The sequence below is a fragment of the Cavia porcellus genome, unplaced genomic scaffold (assembly GCF_034190915.1).
Source record: "Cavia porcellus strain 051 isolate PalLab524CR breed Dunkin Hartley unplaced genomic scaffold, mCavPor4.1 scaffold_24, whole genome shotgun sequence".
Taxonomy (NCBI): Eukaryota; Metazoa; Chordata; class Mammalia; order Rodentia; family Caviidae; genus Cavia; species Cavia porcellus.
The window spans coordinates 36529023-36548863 of record NW_026947507.1 but is presented as its reverse complement, the minus strand read 5'-3'; the positions used below and the strand labels follow the sequence as shown (position 1 = coordinate 36548863).

Here is a 19841-nt window from a genome sequence, read left to right as displayed (position 1 = left end):
CAGCCAGCAGGCAGGTGGTTGGTTTGGCCCCACCCCGGGTCGCAGTGAAGGGGGAAGCCAAGCCAATAAAGAGAAACAAGCACGTTAGACACACTGGTAACAGGTACAGAGTGAACACACGCATAGCCCCAGCCTGGGAGGCCACGAGGGCCAGCTCTAGGCAGTCCCAGCTCAGGGCTCCATGTCTGGCTTCGGGACCCAAGCCAGTGGCTACTTCCACAAGTGCCCCTGCCAGAATCTCCAGTGGGCAGGTCCTCTACCCGTTCGGGAAGCCACTTCAGGCTGGATAAGCTGCTCCGATCACCCAGACCCTGGCTGCCATTAATTCTAGTCCTGGTCCCTGCCCCTGCTGCCCTCTTCCATCCTGTCCCCCGCGCCAGCCCTAGATTACACATGTGTGCCTTGCTTAGTCTCAGAGTCTGACTCTCTGTTAGCAACTGTTGCTTCTCTGCCATGGTGTACCTGGGAGAGCGGTAGAATTACGTCTGCCCAAGTTCTGTGATGCTCTCCAAGGAAGACCTTGGCTTTGTTAATTCAAAACTAACTCAACTAGTGGTTCATGGGGAAACCGGAAATGAGGCTGTGCTCTCAAGTCTGTTTTAAGAGTCTACACGCTGCCTGATGAACACACACACTGTGCTTCACTTCACTTTTCAAAGTCAATTAAATTAAGTTGAATCTCACTTTTTTTCCTCCTCTAAAAAATGTAAACAAACCCTTTGCTGACTTACAATAACTAGTCATCAGCTAGGTTCCTACACTGCATGAATCGCAAGATGAAGAAAGCAAAAAGACAAGAAAGAGAAGGAAGAGGATAAAAGAATGGAAGGAGGAAGTGGGAGGTATAGAAAAGGGGACGGGGACAGGGAAAAGGAAGAAGAGATGAAGAGAAAGAAAAATACGAAGAGGAAGAGGAGGTAAAAGAAGAAAGAGAAGGAAGAAGAAACAGGAAAAAGAAGAGGAAGAAGAAAAGGAAAGGCAAAAGGAGAGGAGGAAGAAGCAACAGCAGCTCAAGATATATACAGCCTGACCTCTCTAGCCAAGGGTTCCTCATCTGTAGACTGAACCAATTCCACATTAAAAATACACAGGAAAAAACCTGTATCTATACTCCTATGTACACTTTTTCCTTGTCGTTATTCCCTAAGCAACACAGCACAGCAACCATCCTTGTAAGCAATCCAGAGGCGATGGATAAAGGAGGTCATACCTAGGCTGTTCTTGGACATTGTACCATTTTATATAAGAGATTTCAGTGCCCATGGATTTGGTATCAGAACGGATCTCAGATGCCCCCAGGAATTCCACAAGATGTCTGTAGTAAGTGTGTATCTAGGAATTTAAATTTTCCGTGAACTACTTCCCACCCATGTCAGAGCCTCTTTCCTGGTCTCACACACTGCCTTGCCAGGCATGTGGCACGTGACTGTAATTTCAGTGCTCAGGAGGCAGGAGAATCACCAAGAGTTTAAGACCAGCTTGGGCTACATAGTGAGTTTGAGGTCAGCCTGAATTACATAGACCCTATCACAAAACAAAACTGCACTGTCTTAAACACATTCGTGATATAACAAGCCAAGAGACAGGTAAGCATACTTAAAGACATGGTATCTCTTGAGAATGAGAGTGTATATGTCCAAAAACAGAACAGTGGCACCTCTGAGCTCTGTTTTCCAAATAAAAGTAAGGAAGGCATATGTTCACTCTGGTCCCCCTGCACCGGAGGAGGTAAACCACTTTCCCCACACCTGTCCACCTGGGTACCCAGGAGGTAAAGAGTTCCCTCCCCATCTTGGTGTGACCCAGCATGGCTGAGGGCAGAACAAGCCCCATCTACCAGAGCAGCTGAGGACAAACAAAAAAATTTCAATCTCAAAAGACTCCCCCCACGTCCCCCTAAAAAGGCAAATTTATAACCTATGACTTAGACAGCTGAAACTTTTCTCCAATTCTCCCTTCCAGCAAGGGGCCATTTTTGGGTTGGGGAAAAAGGTTGAGAGGGACTCCAATGCCACCTAAGACCACCACCAAACAGAGAATGACCCAGATAAAGGTGAAACAGAACTAGGCCCCAAATTTCACTATTCACATCCGAGTTGGCTGAAGATAACAGGACGGTAAAAAGCTAACAGGACTCATGTCTGCCCCACAGAGGCTGGCTTTATAATACTCCCAAAATTCAAAAGGAAAGAAAAAGCTAAAAGGAAAAGAGATAGCAAAGCAAATGGCCACGTGTTAACTTCTGAAGCAAGGTAATAGATTCATAGGGTTTCTAACACTCTTCTCTCTATATTCACCTATGCTTGAAATTTTCCATAGTCATCTCAATTATTTAAAAAAAAAATAGGGCCAGGGATTTAGCTCAGCAGCATAAGCGCCTCCCTGGCAAGCTCAAGGTCATGAGTTTGATCCCCAGTACCAAAAAAATAAAATTAAATTAAAAATAAATAAATGGGACACAGGGCTAATGACTGATTGGCTTCTGACAGTCTCCCCCCAAATGGGTCTAACCAGGTTAACCAGGGCCAGATGTGTATGTGTATGAGTATACACATGTGGATTTAAAGGAGTAAATGGGTTTTAAAGGAGTAAAAAGCCTACAAAAAAGTCCCCAGAGAGCTCCAGGAGAGTCCCAGACTCTGCCCAGGGGACCCTGCCACAGGAGCCCTAGGGGCGGGCAAGGTCAAGGAACCAGCATTTCAAATGCCTCACAGAAGCCTGCAGGTCTGGGGACCAGACTTCCTGTTTAGCTCTAAGGGCATCAAGAAGCCTCCTGCCCACCTTCTGCCCCCACTCCGGCCCCTCTACACATCCCCTACTGTCCCTCCCTGGAACCACAGAACATTACCTTCTGCCGGGTTCATTACTGCATCGTGGAGCAGAGTGGCCATACTCCCAGCTATCCCTGCAAAACAAACTCCAGAAAATTACCCTCTGCCATGGGGTGCTCTGAGGAAGTTCCCCGGAACCAAAGGTCAGACGAACTCTGGGCTGGGCTGTTTGAAGAGCAGAATTGCTAAGGAGTGCTTCACTCAGGCGGCACCCTGATGCTTAAGACCCTAACAGGAATATGAGGCACTCACTAGAAACAGGGAAGATTGACAGAGGTACATTACCCCCATTTCACTCTTGCAGAAACGCGGCCTTCTTTCTTGTGGCCAGCAGAGGGAAAGGGCTGCTAACGTTTGATGATACCCAGGAATCACACTGCATGGCTTTCCCCACTGTCTAATTTTCATTCATTTTTGTCCCTTGCCTTGGCCCTACAGGTCAGCTCATTGAGGTGATCAAAGGGGGTGATGGGTGAGATGGAAGAGAAACCTTTAATTTCTTATTCACTGAAATGGGTAAAAGAAGAATGGGACAGGAATCTTGGCATCTGGCAGATTTTCAGGGTGATGGGGAAGCCCGGATTGGTCTCAAGGCTGGTGGCCCCTCGAAGGCTTTTCTCAAGGCTGGCTTCAAGAACCAGGCATTGTGAAAGCCTGAATCAGGCCTGGAATCTTGCTTTTAGTTTCGCATTTGGGGTGACACTGCCTGGTGACTAAAATTAACCTGGGAAGGTGGGAACGTGGGAGGGATGAGGAATGGAACAGTTAACCCTTCAGAAATGCACATAATAGCTCTTGTAATTATATTGTAATAATTAATCCCACAAAGGTCCCAGAATTGTACTGTAATAATTATTCCCAGGAAGGTCAAAGGGCAACCACAGCCCATGCCACAATGCTGCCGGACAGCACTGGGCCAACCTGGGCATAAACCAGTGTGGCAAGGAGCTACAGCACTACCTAAGGCAGCCTGCGCAAAAGGAGAGCCCCGATGTCACGGGCTCGGGGGAACCTCTGGGCATGGCTCTTAGTGACCTTCTCAATAAACGCAGCAGGTGGCCAGAGAAACACCTGCAAAGCAGCCAGGCGCACCTGTCACTAAAGCTGCTGACAGAGGGATACTTTACGGCCCTGTGAATACTACCAAAAGGGGAGCAGGGGGCTGCTGGTCACGTCTAGCTCTCCACTGCTGAAAAACGCATTTGGTCAAAATCAGTATGCTTTATATTGCTATCCATATTCCCATTCTAATGCCCAACAAAACACAATTAAAACCAACCCCAGGAGACAGCAACAGAGGATACCCACCCTGGCCCAGTACCCTGAGCCTTATGTAAGAGCTTCCCCCCAACACGCAGCCCCCCACCACCTCTCTCCCTCACATCAACCACACAAAGCTAATGTAGCCCTCGGTGCAGACACACGGAAGAGGATGGGGGGCAAACCCCCAATTCTCCTGAAGCTGAAAGTGGGAAAGGCCTTCCGCAGTGGCGCAAGTCCTCGGTCAGCCATAAAACTTCTTGACCTTTTAAAGTTTAGTTAGATCTTGGCGTTGTAGAGACCTGTTGTACCAGTTTTTAAATAGTCTCAAAGAAGCTGTCCAGATAACACTTTTTTTTTTTTTTTTTTTTTTGAATCCAGCATTCAAAAGTTTTGTTTCTATTCGGGATGTGTCCTAGAACTGATCATTATTGATTTTTGAATTTTTTTTTTTTTAGAAAAAAATAACAATCAAAGAAGCCCACAACAGGGAGAAATGAAACACCTCTGCAACCGAAGTCCCCTGGGCTGGGAGAGCGCAGGCAGGGGACTGGAAAGCGTGTGTGTGCATGTGTGCGCGCATGAGCGCGTGTGTCTGAGTGGGTGTGCACGCACGACCCCAAAGTTCCTTTATTGTGAGCAAGCTGCCGAAGACGAAGGCTGCTGGGTCACGGGAAGAGGCCCGGGGGGGATGTCGAAGAGAACTTTCTAACTCCAGACAAATGCTTTCAAAATACCATTGGCTAGGTGGCTGTTTCCTTGGTGGTGGAAAACGTCATTTAAAGTCCTTTTCATGTTTTCATAGCAGGCAAAATACATGGCGTGGGCCGGGCCCGCCCCCATGATCATCACGTTGAGACCCCGCAGCGGCCTCCAGAAGCCTTCAGTCCGCATGATTTTCTTGAGGGCTCCATAGATGCTTGTGTACCGGGCTTTGGGATCTGGACTCAAACTCTGCATCCGGGTCTGTGGGACAGTGAGAAAACGAGAAAGTGAGGACGGAAGCTTGGTCAAGAAAACACAGTTCTTCTCTCCTTCCCAGCATGCTCCCCTGCCCATGTGCACACAGGTTTCATGCTGCCCAGTAACGGGGAAGAACAAGGATTCGGGGAGCAAGACGGAGGAACAAGACCCCCACAGTGCCCTGCTATCAGCATGCTAAGTCTTAATGAATCCCTCAGCCTTGCTGAGTCTGGGGTCCTTTGATTACAGAACATGTTTGTTGCAAGCAGCAAGGAAACAATGCATGTGAAAACAGTAAACTCAGGGTTCTGGGTAAAGAGGTGCAGTTACTCCTCAGTGTCTGCAAGGGACTGGTCCCAGGAGCACTGGCATACCGAAAAGCCTTCATCTACAATGGCATAGTATATGCCTCCAGCTTATGTACAACCTTTCATATTTAAGAGTCACTGACATCCCCATCCCTGCTCCTGGGTCACACAGCAGGAGCAAGCAAGAAAGTCAGGGAGGCTCTGTCTGTACTTACATCTGCTCCTCATCACTCACCTTGCTGCCTGAGCTCCCCCTACTATCAGATCAGCGGCCACATTAGATTCTCCCATGTGGGGACTGGGGATTTAGCTCAGGGGCATAAGCGCCTGCTTGCAAGTGAGCTGGATCCCCAGTACCGATAAAAAGGAAAAAGACCAAAAAAAAAAAAAAAAAAAAAAAACATTCTCCCATGCGTACACAACTTCTAGGTTTGCTCCTTTTGAGAACCTACTGAGGTGGAGCAAAGGCAGTGATGCTAGCACTAGGGAATGTAATTATGGCATATCACAGAACATATACTAATTTAAAAAAGGAACCTACAAAGAAAAAGTAACCTTCTCCTCTCCTGATCCACAGGAAAATGAATGTCTTTTTTTTTTTTTTTTTTTTCCATGAAACTGGCTCCTGGTGCCAAAAACGATGGAGACTGTTGTGGCTTATGTCTAGATGTCCTCCCGAAGCCTCATGCAGTCATAGGTGGGACTTTTTCAGAGGTGACTGATTCATGATTGATTCATGCTGCAATGCTAGGATTAAGGGTGCCAGGATGAAGGGTGGGTGATTATGAAATCAGCCTGCTGATTGGTTTGACATCGTCCTAATCCTAATAGCCTGGTAACAACATATTTGTATATACTTGGTACAGACACCAATTATACAACAATTTGTATATACTTGGTACACACACCAATTATACAACAATTTGTATATACTTGGTACACACACCAATTATTTTTTCAAGTATCTTCAGTGTAAGGCTAGTTGCAACATAAGGGACAGAAAGAGGTTTGTCTTCCCCCTTGCTTGCTTGTCTTCTGCTTGCCATGAATTGGTTCTCCATGGCTCCTCTGCCAAGCCACTCTGCCTTGGAACTAGCTGATTATGGGCTGAAACCTCTACAAACAGTGAGCTAAATAAACCATTCTCTCTTTTACTTTGGGAGGGGGGTATACTTTGTCTCATCAACAAAAGAAAAGTAGTTAAGTCAGAGCCCACTCCTTTAAATAATCTCAAGATCACTTACAATACCTAACACAATGAAAATGCTATGTAAACAGCTATTATACTGTATTATTTAGACAAAGACAAGACATAAAAATTTGTATATACTTGGTACACACACCAATTATTTTTTCAAGTATCTTCAATGTAAGGCTGGTTGCACCTGCTGATGTAGAAGCAAGTCTTTTGCAGCCTCACAAATCAGAGCCGTCTGTATTCCAAAAGCTCCTGTTTCAAGCCCTGCTAGGAAACTTCCCAAATCCTTTGGCCCTTAGCTATGCATCACCTCTAAATATTTTTGACATTTTGTTTTTACAAGTTAATATCTAAATATGAGAGTATAAAAGAACAGAAAGGTCTTGTTGTTTCAGACAGTGTCTCTCCAGGTAGCTAAGACTGGCCTGGAATTCTCAGTGATCTTCTTGCTTCAGTCTCCCAAGTGCTAGGATTATAGAAACATGCCACTACATGGGCCTTAAAAGGTCTTGTTCTTAATGTCTTCCTGTACACAGTCTTGTTACTTGAGGCAGGGACCTAAGTTAAGATCTCTGTTACCCTCTCACAGTACTCAGGCATGAAAGACACTTGAGCAGGCAGGGGGATTCCTTCATGTTTCAACCTGGCTAGGCCGTGCCACCCAGATACTCGATCACACATCAATCCAGAGGAGTCTATAAAGGTGTTTTTTAGATAAGATTCACACTGAAATCAGTTCACTTTGAGTAAAGCAAATTATATGCCATCATGTGGGTAAAACTAATCAGTCAGATAAGTTTATGATCTTTTTATCTCTTAAGATAAAAATCCTGAAGTGTCCCACAGAAGAAATTATGCTCTACATTGCCCTTGCCCTGAGTTGCAACCTCAGCAATTTCCTGCTTTGCCGGCCCTCTGGCCTGCCAGCCCCCCCTGAAGACTTTAGACTTGCCAGCCCTTTCAGTGGTGTGTGCCAATTCCTTAAAATAAATCTCCCTGCACAGGAAAGAGAGAGATTTATGTGATCTCTCCCTCCACACCTGGTTAGCTCTGTTTCCCTGGGAAACCCTGACTGACAGGTGGATAGAGCAAACACCCACGTTGGCTAGATCCCAACAAGGGAGCCCCCTCTTTTCCCCCTGCACCCCCTCCCGGAGCCTCCAGCCCAATCATTGGCAGGAGCATCCTTTTACTTCCAAACAAAACCATGCAGAAATCCTAACACATGTATAAAGGAAGGAAGATTTCTCTGATTGAAAATGGGGTAAAGGTCTCTAGGCCAAAGGGTGACTCCTCAAAACAGACACACATACACCCCTCCCCAGGAACCCAGGGGCTTGAGGAACAACATGAAAACCAGTGACCTAAATTAGTGGTCACTGTCACGTTTCACCAGTTACTAAAAACCACAAAGAAGATGGGTGCTCTCTTGCAACTTTTACTTTGCAGAAGAAGGGCATAAAAACAACAACATAAGCAACAATCCACTGCCCTGTCTTCTGATCATCATTTCCTCAAAAAGAACATGTGTAATGCTTTTCTTAAAGTGTAAGGAAGGTCGTGATTGTAAGACTGTGCTTTAAGATCGACTTTGGCTTATCAAGAGCTCACTACTTTCCCTTTCTCCCACTGCAGTATGGTGAAAACAGTTCCAGCCCAGCCAGACACAACCACTGGAGCCAAGGGGGCTGGAGGTGCACCTTGGGTACAGACAGGTCAGTTTCCCTGAACCTTCGGGTTGTTTGACATGATTTCTACTCTAACTCTTCCCAAAAGGACTTGAGGTGGCTTACCTAGAAAATGCATTATAAGCAAACACGACCAAGCAAAAGAGACACCATTACACTGATCACAAGTGCAGCTGAATTCCAGCCACACCTCCATTTACCTGCTGGGAAGTGGAAATGCAGAGCGCCCCCTGCAGGTGGCAGAAGGCCACTTCTAAGAGATGACTTGAAATAAAAGTTTAGAACAAATGAGGTCTCATATTTCACCCTGCTTTGTCTTCCATCAAAAACAAAGCATAAGGCAGCATGTGGTACAATTCCATGCGTGGTCAAGAATCCACGCTATGGCGTCAGAGAGAACTGCAATGACTTCAGATCTCATCGCTCACGGTGTGACTTCAGGCACATTAATCTCTCTCAGCTCAAGAGAACAGCTGAGCACATTACCACCCACTTCTATCGCATCATGGTAATAATAAAGGAGCTATCCAGGGGTTACATGCAGGTGACTCACGCGGAGGCTGCTGAGGCTCTGTGTATGACTTTCTAGTGGGATGAGCCCCACAAAAGTGGGGGTGGTTTCTGTCCCATTCACAGCAGTGAGGGCTGTTTCTGTCCCCAATGCCAAGCACAATGTACTAATCCTAGGACCAATAAACATTTGTTGAATGGGTGAACAAACCATGGCAGCTCAGGAAGCCGAATGCTGAGATGGGGCACCATGTCTCTTAGCCACCTTTGCTAATTAAACATACAGTCCACACATGAGCCCTGGTTATCACCTTTACTCTAGATCTCTCCCTATCAATCTAGGCAGGAGGTGGCCTGCTGAGTCATAAGCAGGGCAGAGGCAGCAGCTTGTCCCTGGGGCCCACCAGGGCCTGCAGAAGAGGGTTGGCCCCAGCCAGGTCCTGGTCAGGGAAAAGTTCCCCATCCTTAGGAGAAGAGCTGCCACAGAGCATCTCCTTAGGGATGAAGCCTGGCTCAGGCAGCGCCCTTCCCTCTCTGGGGACTCCAGCTGGGAACTGCCAGTGTGTGCACAACTGGCCAATGGCTTCAGCCTTCCTTGGGTCCTGGTGGGCAGACGCCAAAGCGCTCAGAGTAGGCAGGGCTGCAGGAAACACAGAGGCTCCAGAACTAGCTGCTCAGGGTCTACCCTCTGTATCCACCACTGACTTGGGAAGGCAATGGCATCTCACCTCTCTGGTCCTCAGGGTTCTGAGCAGGAGAATAAAGGGGAAGGACCAGAGCAGCAGCTGATGATCACAACCACCCACGTAATGTTAGAAAAACCCATCTGTGGGCACCACTTCAACACACATGGATTCAAAACCTTTTCTTTCTTAAATTCATCAGATGATTCTAAGTATTGCTTTGGCAAGCCATTAAAGGACCATCCAGGTCCCTTGTAGTCCCCATATTTTTCAATAACATCCTCCATCCACCCTCAGCCATGTGAGATTTACCACAGTTCCTATGAGGAGGGGGGTGATCAAGGGAGAGAGGCAGGCACAGAGATGGGCAGGGCAGGGGCAGTGGGGTCCATGGAACAGGCTCTAAAACCAGCCCAAGGTGAAGTGGTTCATTAACCTCAGGGTGTGTGGTTCCCACCTGTGACAATCCCTGGAGAGCTGCTGTGAGATGCCAGCCCATGACAGGTGACATCATGACAAGGGTCACTCCTTCATGAGCCCACTCACATCAGCTTGCTAAATACTGGTGTCACAGACTTACAGGGGAGTTTGGGATGGATTCTGCACCCCCATCCTCTTTTTAAACCAGGACTGAGGCAGGTGGTAATGTCTATATCACCTGAGCCAAAATGTGCCAATCTCTTAAGAAAAAGAAAAGGACCGTGGGTATCTCTGCACCGCAGTACAGGATGTCTCTGTCCTCAGGGAGGATCAGCAGCAGCCACGTTTAATGGCACTCCCCTGGGACAGAAGCCCCGAATGGACCCACCACAGCCCAGCTCATCTCTTAGTGCTTGGGCTTCCACCTGCCCACAGGGCGCACCCATTTGGGGTCAGGCACAAACATGCAGAGAAGAAAAAACAAGAAAAATGGAAGGGGGACAAAACAAACATGTGAAAGACAACAGAACAGGCCATTCACAGTGGAAAAGCAGCACAGAAAAGACCCCAGAAGTGAGCAAGCCTCCACCAGCCTCTGAGAAGAGGCCAAAGGCAGACAGGGAAGAAGTGAGGCAGAGCCTGAGAAAAGATAATCAATTTATCTCTTTCTAAAATGTTTGACTCTGCCTATAAAATGTTTTTTAAAAAAAAGAGGGTTGATTTACCTTGCAGGAGCAGAGTGGGAGAGAAAATTAGTAAGTAGAAGCAACCCAAGTGTCCACGGGGGCTGAAGGGTTAGACGCCACAGAATACTATTCAGCCCTGAAGATGAAAGGAAATTCTGACCTGTGCTACAACACAAATGAACTTTGAAGACACTGTGCTGAGTAAATACACCAGTTACAGAAAGACAAATATTGCACAATTCCACCGACAGGTGCCTAGAGTTGTCCAACACAGACGTGTGGGCATTGCCAGGGCCTGGGGGTGGACCTCCCGGAGTTAGCATCTCATGGGTGTGAGGTTTTGGTGTTGAAAGATTAACAGTTCCGTGGATGGATGCTGGTGATGGCTGCACAATACCGGGAATGCACTTAATGCTGCTGAGCCGTACACTTAAAAACAGTTAAGACAAAAAATTCTGTTTTGTAGAGTTTGCTATACTGTTAAAGAATAAAAATGAGTGAGAATAAAAATAAGAAAAGAGAGGAGGAAATGGAAATGAACGATTCAGAATGCAAAGAAGAGGCAGAGAGTAAAAGCAATGACTATTCACACATATGCACATATGTACGCACACACACACAAAATCTCACGAATCCCCCTTCCTGGCTGGGTCAAGACCTCCCTGCCAGTCAGGCTCTCCCTCAGCCTCAGGATCCCTTTCCAGGTTCCAAAGGAGATTCCCACCTCTGGGAAACGCCCAACGCATTTCAGCACATTAAAGGCCCTGGAAGTCCTTCAGGACCCAAACCTGTTCAACGAGGTCTAAAAGGCACTTCCTACATGTGAGCCTTTCTTCACTTAATAACCAGTTACACCTCGCTGAGCGTGTCCAGGAGAATAAAGCTGTAGCCAACCAGCGAAGGGAGCCCTTGGGGCAGGAAGTACAGAGCACCTGCAGATGTCAGAAGGACCTTGGCAGTGCCTGCAAGGACAGAGGACAGTCCTCAGTCAGCATCCCAGAGACAGAGGCCACAGTAGCAGGCACCTGGAGGGGACAGGAGCAGACCAGTAAATAAGCAGGTCACCCCTTTCTCCCCCGCTGCATTGCTGCTGCTTCTGCTGCTGCATCTTCTCTGTAGCCTCCATGCCCACTTGTAAAACTGTAGTTCACTCTCAAAAGGGCAGGAAGGAAAAATACATTAGCCCAGAAACCAGGGGACCTGGGTGTCTGGGCTGGCCTTGCCACTCGCTATGTGGCCTGCACCAAGTGCCCTCTGGCCTCAGAATCAGGACAGCAGAAGGGCTCAGCACAAGGACACAAACTCCAAACCTGTGCTGCCCCTTCCTCTAATTCTTCCCAAGGTGCCAGGCAGAAAGGCCTGCCTCCTTGGCCCACTCTCTCCCTGTGGGTAAGAGGGTGGGTGGAGGTAGAGTGGAAAATGCGGTTCAGTCCCTGGCCCTGGCGAACCTGCTGATCAGGTAACAAGAGCTTGAGGGCCCTGGGGAGAGAGTGCAGTAGCCCTGCCCCTTCCTTTCCAGATAGGAAATGGACACAGTAGGACTGTGACTTGCCCAAGATCCCATGGCTGAGGGTCCTAGGAGCTAGGCCTGGGCCCAGAAAAGAGAATGGGGTAAACTGAGCCTCCCCAAGCCTGCTGGGGGCCCCAACCCACCCTTCTCAGTTTCTCAAACATAAAAAACTTCCTGTGCTCAACGTGCACAAGGCACTTTTAGGATTAGGAGAAGATAATGTGAAACCTACTCATTTAGAGCCAGATAGGAGGTCGACACAGAGCAGGGTGGGGGCTGCAGCACCCGGTGACAGTGTGGACAAGCACAGGTCACAGTGGGCAGGCGCAACCTCCATGGGGACCCGGGGCTGAGATCCAGGCTGCCCGGTGATCTCTGCTCCAGACCCTCTCCCAAAGCAAGGGAGACGGCAGTACGCCCTAGACAAATGCCAAGCAGTGGACTCCATGACCTAGGCCCAGGACTTTTTGGAATCCAAAATCAAACTGGCACTGACATTTACTAAATCCAACCATAGTGAATGCCCAGCCTGCCTACAGGGCCTGCCCACCCCCTCCATGTCCTGGCTATCAGCTCTCCACCCAGCCCCCCAGCCCCACCCAGCAGTACAGTCCTGCTGCACTGGGTGCTACTGCCACAGCTCTCCAGACACATGAGGTCAGCCCACATCGACAGCTGCCTATGACAGACAGGACAGGCCGGTACCCACTCCCAAGAGCACTGGACTGTACAGGCCGGGAGGCAGAGGCTCCTCTGGCACCTTGCTGGCTCCCCCAGCAAAGCCACAAACCTCATGCAGGCCTTGCCAAGCCCTAACCCACCCTCCAGAGTCCTTAGGAGGCACCACTGCCAATGCAGGGACCCAAACCACATCAAAGCACGGAGCACACAGTGAACCTCTCACTGGCGTCCTGGTCCTGACTTGGAATCTGCTCCCTGCCTAGGATCCTTTACGGGAGACAAACTCCTTAAAAGGGCTTTCAATGGTCATGCACTAGGCCATTGAAATCCCATGCAAAATATGACCTGCAAGGAAGCAAGGGGACATCATCCCTCATCCCTCGTCACTCCCAATCACCCACTAACCAAGAGTGAAGGCTGCCTCATGCATAGTGCTGGAAGCAACACCTGAGTTTACCCCAGCTCCACATTCCAAACAGATTAACAAACAAAACCCGTACTTCTAAATTGGCAAAGGTCTGCACATAAAGAAAATAAGCTTTCCTCTACAGTACACAAACTCATACAGATCTACATATATGAGTTTATTTAAGCAAAAGGAAACTGGATCTTCTTAGAGACCAGCAAGAGAAACTGACTTCTAAAAATAATCACCGTCCTGACTCGAAAAGGCTTTGGGTGGGAAGTTGGTTACTCACCAGCAAGGGGACTTCCAGACACACACATTCTAAAAAAGGCCTCCCAGTTCACTGCAAAGAGCCACCACTAAGAACTATGACTTTGGAGCAAGGGAAGGGCTAGTTCACGGGAAAATCAGCTGAAAGATGTTAGCAGAAGAAACAGAGCCAGGAGGCCTGAGAGAACCCAGCCAACCAATCCTACAAAGCCCCTTACTTTCTTCGCACTCGGGATGCCCTATATTGGAGGACAGGAGGAAAGAGGCTCATGTGTGGGCAACAGACCAGTCCAGCTCTTGTGCCTTTCAACTGAGTCCCACAGGTGTCCACAGTCCACCCTCCCCGGTCTCTAAAGGGTGGAGCACAGATTGTAGAGCATCCAGGGCGCCTACTGTCCATGCTCTCCAGATGAAATCCTGGAAACTTCCAGGTCCACCAGACCACATTTTGGGGTGCAGCGTGGGGAGCACTGTTGTTTCTGGGGCCAAAAGTACTGAGTGAATTGTTCCTATCACAAGTTCAGCAGAAGAAACTGATTCCACTACCACAATGATAACCAGGTTTCTTGGGCTCTTGGGGAAGAAGCCACAACACCAATCCCACTCCCCCTCACACAGGCCACAGTGTATGATTCGGTCCTTGATTATGTCCAGGGGTGGCATCTAGAAAGAGGGGGGTCCATCTATCAAGCCACAAGGAATGGAGCTGTCACTGTGCTCCCCTCTACCCTATTTGATTTTTCTGGGCTATGTGACTTTTGTCGGGGCACAAACCAGGCACAGAGAGGAAAAGAACAGCTGTGACTGTGGGCCACATGGACAGGCAGGGTGATGGAGGAAAGCAGCATGGGCCAGGGCATGGGGTACATGAGACCACCACCCACGTCTGCAGGAAGAAAGGCTGCTGGGGCCAGACCCAGGAGGCCCTGGGTTCCTCGCTGAAGAGTCAAGAATTTACAGTCAGACATTTTCCATGGCTCACTCCCAACAGCCAAAGGACAGCTGCTGTGCAAAGCTGCATGGTCAGCTGGATATATGGGTCTTTTGCACCTGAGAAAAAGTATCAGGCCTGCATAACTCCACATAACCAAAGTGCAGCCTGATTGACAGCAGTGTCTCCAAAACTGCAGCTCCTGGGCTACTAGCAAGGCCTTGGTGACACCACACCCCACTTAAGTCTCCCTCTCCACCCACCCCATGGCTCACAGCCCTGCCTGGGGCTCTCAAAGGATAACCTTTCCACATTCCTGTCCCTTGGAGGCAGCTCCAGGCTCCTCCCTTCCCATAGAAAACTTAGCAGGGAGGGAGGAACAAATCCATGCCTGGTCCAAGGCCAGGGTACCCTACACATGCTCAGAACACCCCATTTGCAGCCCACCTAGAGTATTAAATAATCTCCACTCTAGAGGGAAGAAAAATTTCTATCATTCTAGGTACCAGAGCTGGGACTTCAGGGGTGCAATTGGTAACCCTACTGGGAGACAGAAAGGGAAGGCAAGTACTGTGCTACAGGGAAACCTGAGCTAGGGTCACTCCTACCCACCTGGCCCGGTAAGAAAAGGAGAAGGCTGGGTCACAGGTTCTAGTCCCACATCTAGCACTAACAGGCCTTGTGGGCTCGGCCAATCCACTTGCTTCTTTGAGCCCCTGGTGTCTGTATTTGCAAAATAATGGAATACTAGAAACAGAAAGCAATCCCCTTTTACAAAGGGAAAGCAACTTGCCCCAAGACAGGGCACACGAGAAGGATTAGAAACCAGGTGCTCTGGCTCCAGAGTCATATTCCTAACCGCCAGGTAACCCAACCTCTCAGAGGATCACAGGTGATCTCCAGCTCTGCTTCTGTTCCCAACACGCTCGGCTTCTATGACCACCATCTCCTAGGTGTCTGACCTGGGAAAGGGGGAGGAGGCCTAACGTTATTAACTTCTCGCTTATTAATGTCCATGCAGGCCCTGGCAGGGCTCTGCCTACACTCAGCCTGCAAGCAGTGTGCTACCAGGTACTCATAAGCCTTCTCCCACAGAGATCACACAGCTTCAACCTGACCCTGGCCACTGCTCTTACACAGAACTGAGCCACACAAACCAATTCTGTGTCCTGAAAAAAACCTTGAATGCTGGCCAAGGTCACAAGCAGGCAGGACATCTGAAAGCCTCTCTCTCCATCTTTCTGCTGTTATCAGAGTGCCACCAATGTGGTGTATCAATAGCAGTGTATCTGAGCCACAGTTCGCAGCCTCCAAGTTCAAGTGCACACACCAACATCTGGTGAGGGGCTCTATGCTGCATCGTCACAAGGCAGAAGGGCAAGTGTGTAAAACCAAGGAAATCCAGCCAACCCTATGCTTTTATGAGGAAGCCACACCCCCTATAAGGGACCTACTCCCAGGATAATGACACTTGTCCATGGAGGAGGGCAGGGGCTCACCACTTCAGCACCTCCTAAAGTCCTGCCTCTCAGCACTGCTACAAAAGCAATTAAACTTCAGTATGTTTTTCAGAGGGGCTAACTAAGCACCCGCCATATTCAAAGGCTAAGACTGAAATATGCCAGCGGTAAAGCTGCCTCCCAGAATTTAACTCAGGTTAATGAAGAGGACTATGAGGACCTCCCACTGACTCAGCCAGACCTGGGAATGCCACTGGCCCGTAAACACCCTCCTCGAAAGATGTCCCAGGCAAGCTGGAGGAACGCCCGACCCTCAAAGATGTTTTATTTCTCTAGCATACAGGCAAACCCACTAAAGCCTCTTAGCGCCACCGTGAAGAATGAAGTCAACCCAGCAGTGCACAAGAAAGCCCAGTAACCCACCTGAGAGCAGGTCACCACCACAGGTAGGCAGACACAAAAGCCCAGGCACCTGGACACGGCCAAAGGACACGCTGCTCCTGCATCTCTGCCATGGGTTTGCATAGTGGGGACCCCTGTGAGCTTCTGTTTTCAGAGCTCTGCCGCCCATCAGCTTCCCCCTGTCATTTTGCTAACATGGAAACAGCATGGTGGACTGGCCCGGGCCCCTCCAGCTGGGAGACGACCTTGCCTCTCTGACAATCTTCCAACCATACTCTGCTGCAAATCCCAATCTCAGACTCTCCTAGAAACTTCCTCCAACAACCCACTCAAGACTCAGGGACAGCCTCTGCCGCTAAGGAACAGATACACTGGCTGGGAAACCAGACTAATGAGGCCTCATCAGAGCAGGCTGGAGAGGCGGGGACAGGAGGTAGGGGAGACCTCACGTGTCAAGAAGGCAGCATCCCTTTGGAACACAGGGCTGGGACAGCAGAACCAGAGGGAACAGCTCTGAAGTCCACCCATTCCCTGCTCCAACCAACAACTGCACAGTGAGCATCAGCTCCAGGCCTTGTGCCACAGTCAGGACCTGAGGACATCAGGATGGTCCCAGGCCTCAACCAGCTCCCAAATGAAGTCTTATTCGTTAGCTGTGTGAACTTAAATACTCCGTGAACTGCAGTTTCCTCGTCTCAGAGACCCTCTCGTATGTGCTTCCTGAGATGTACAACTAAGGAGACTTCAGCACAGCCATGACCTAGCACGGTATAAATGCCCATCTGTAAATGCCCATCTCACTGCACTGGTTCTTAGAAAGGTTGCAGTGTCCCCTGCTGGAAGGGGGCCCACTCCCGTCAGCACAGGCAGCCTGGACCACCACCAGACTAGCTGCGCCTTACTGCTCCTCCTGCTTGCTGATGTTCGGCACAAAGGACTTCACTGCAGGTTTGATGTGAGTCCCATTCAGTTAGAGAAGAGCAATAGGAAGACCAAAAGTCCCCACACAACAGTCTCCAGGATCCCAGAGGAAAGCTCTCAACCACAAGGAACTGGCTTGCAGACTGCGGGCCCAGTATGAATTTGCAGGAATAACACCCCACATTGACTGGTGACCAACAAAGTTTGGCCAGGTGACACTGCCTTTCCTTCATGGGGCTGACAGAACAGGTTCAGAGCCACAGCTGCATGTGTAGCCCAGGTCTGCCTCTCCTCCTCCTGTTCCTCCTCCTCTTCCTCCTCCTCCTCCTCATCTTCTTCCTCCTCTTCCTCAGAGTGTGGACTTAGGCAACTGACTTATCTCACCAAGCCTGTTTCTTTATTTGTGGTAGTGTTCACACTACCACTGATCCTCCAGTGTCCTGAAGGTCCTGTGCTGCCTGCTTCTTGTCTCTGTCTCTGTCTCTGTCTCTGTCTCTCTCTCTCTCTCTCTCTCTCTCTCTCTTTCTCGCGTGCACGTGCGTGCGCGCGTGTTTTTAAATAAACAGCAAACATCTAGAAAAATGCCATTTTTACTGATTCCTTTATAAGCCTCCCCATGCCCTCTAGCTAGATCCATCTGAGTGGGAACAAACCCACCACTGGACACTGACCCAAGAACAGTGCCCACTACTCCCTGCAGCCCTTCCACTGTGCCCAGCCTCCTCACAGAAGGGAAACTGAGGCCCAAAAGAAAAACAGGACCTGCCCATAGCTGCACCTTAAGGATCTGTGAACCTCCCACCTTCACCTGTCTTCCTTCCCCATTTCAAAGGGAAAGAAATTCTGCTTAAATTAATCCTGATTATATAATAAAGTAAACATGGGAGACGGCTAATACAGCCGGGAGGTCACTAGTATCAGCTTACGCAGGCGCAGAGAGGCCCCAGGAAGGTTACTCACCTGATCTAGCTGTTCTGGGCCAAGGGCGACTCCGGGGACCTTTGACAGGTACTGAAGTCCAGGGTCAGGGCTGGACAGGGACCTGGAGTACCGAGATTCCCTGACACTGCTACAGGGGTGTGAGGTTTCTTGGATTTTGTTCACTGTCTGTTACAACTGCAAATACTGCATTTGTTGAAAGAATAAATGTATTAACAAAGTGTAAGAAGGTCCTCTCCAGTCTCTAACAGTCTAAATCAATGAAACTGCTACAGCCTTTGGGAAAACCAAAGTTTTCATATAAATCTCATTTGGAGGAGGTAAGTCTGTCATGATGCATCAGATCTAGTTGCAACTTAAGAAAAATCTGTATTAAAAAAATTTAAAGGGGGATGAGGATGTGGTTCAGTGGTAGAGGATTTGCCTGGCCTATGGAAAGTCTTGCGTTCAATCTCTAGCACTGACAACAGTAAAGCAAAACAACTTAAAAACTGGGAGCCTTGTACACTGTTGATGAGAATGTAAAATGGTACAGCTAAACAAAGCAATTCCTCGAAATATTAAAAACAGAATTACCAGAAGATCCAACAATTCCATTTGCAGTTAGCAGGTGTTTCTACACCCACACTCACAGCAGGATTGCAGGCAGCCCCCAAAGCCTAGAAGTAACCCAAGTGTCCATCAATGAATGGATAAAGAAAATGTTTTCTACCATACAACAGAATATCACCCAGTCTTAAAAGGGAAGAAATTAGCCAGGTGTGACAGCGCATGCCTGTAATTCCTGCACACTGAAGGATGAGGCAAGAGAATCCTGGTGAGCTGGAGACCAGCCTGGGCTGCAAAATGAGCTCAAGACCAGCCTGAACTGACAGTGAGACGCTGTCTCAAAAAGACAATAAATAAATGAATAAATAAATAGGGCAGAAATTTGGATACACGCCTCAATGTGGGTTAACTCTTTAAGATATTGTGCTAAGTGAAATAAGCTGGTCGTAAAAGGATAAATACTGTGATTCCAATTAGAAGAGTCAAATTCAAAGAGAAAGTAGAATGGGGGAGGGGAGAGGGAACCAAGGACTTATTATTTTAGTTTTGCAAGATGAAAAGACTTAAGACTCGCTGTATAACACACTCCTGAACTGTACACTAAAAGTAAAATATAAATTTTATGTATATTTTGCCACAATAAGAAAAAAAATATCCTAAGTCTGATCAACAGCTCACTCCAGGTACATTTCAGGGTCTAAAATCCTGGCACAATCAAATAATTCCTTGAAGTTTGCCATGACACCTGTGACAGCAGGTTTTCTATCTGTCTGTCTGTCTGTCTGTCTGGGGTAAAGGCAGCCAGAGATTTCAAATGCACAGAGTAATTCGCTGAAAATACAACATTCTTAGCCCCAGAGGCTGCTATGGAAGGAAATGTTTGGAAAGTCAAGCCATGGCATCCTGGGCAGAAGGCAATGCTTTGACACCGGAAGACAAAATACTCAGAACAGCAAGCCCAAGTCCTCTTCCTTCCCACTTGCTGACCTGGCCCAATGATGTGGCACTTCCCTCTCCATCATGGGACGAACCACGCCACCCCAAAGGGACTAGTCTAGCAAGCAGCACCCCACAAGCTCAGGCATGGAAGAGCCTAGCATTTGTGAGAGAACAGGAGATGACAAGCCTGGTGGTTACGAGACCTGCCCTGGGCATCGGTGCCAGAGAGCTGGGGGTGCCTGGCATTCTGTGGGCACTGGCGCTCCTGGAACCCATGGATAGAAGA

At 48.6% G+C, this 19841-nt stretch overlaps 1 protein-coding gene across 4 annotated transcripts in view; it reads right to left on the bottom strand.

Annotated features, from left to right (window-relative positions):
- Slc25a37 (solute carrier family 25 member 37) overlaps positions 1-19841 on the bottom strand; it is a 40200-nt gene that overhangs the window by 3750 nt on the left and 16609 nt on the right. For 2 of the 4 annotated variants that reach the window (XM_003479358.4, XM_023561450.2), the window contains exons 2-3: positions 4829-5057; positions 2849-2905 (exon numbers count right to left, since the gene is read on the bottom strand). In XM_003479358.4, the coding sequence (XP_003479406.1) occupies positions 2849-2905; positions 4829-5057 (286 nt within the window). Of the gene's footprint in view, positions 1-2848; positions 2906-4213; positions 4792-4828; positions 5058-19841 lie in introns of those variants that run through there. The other 2 variants (XM_023561451.2, XM_023561452.2) reach the window with 2 other exon arrangements.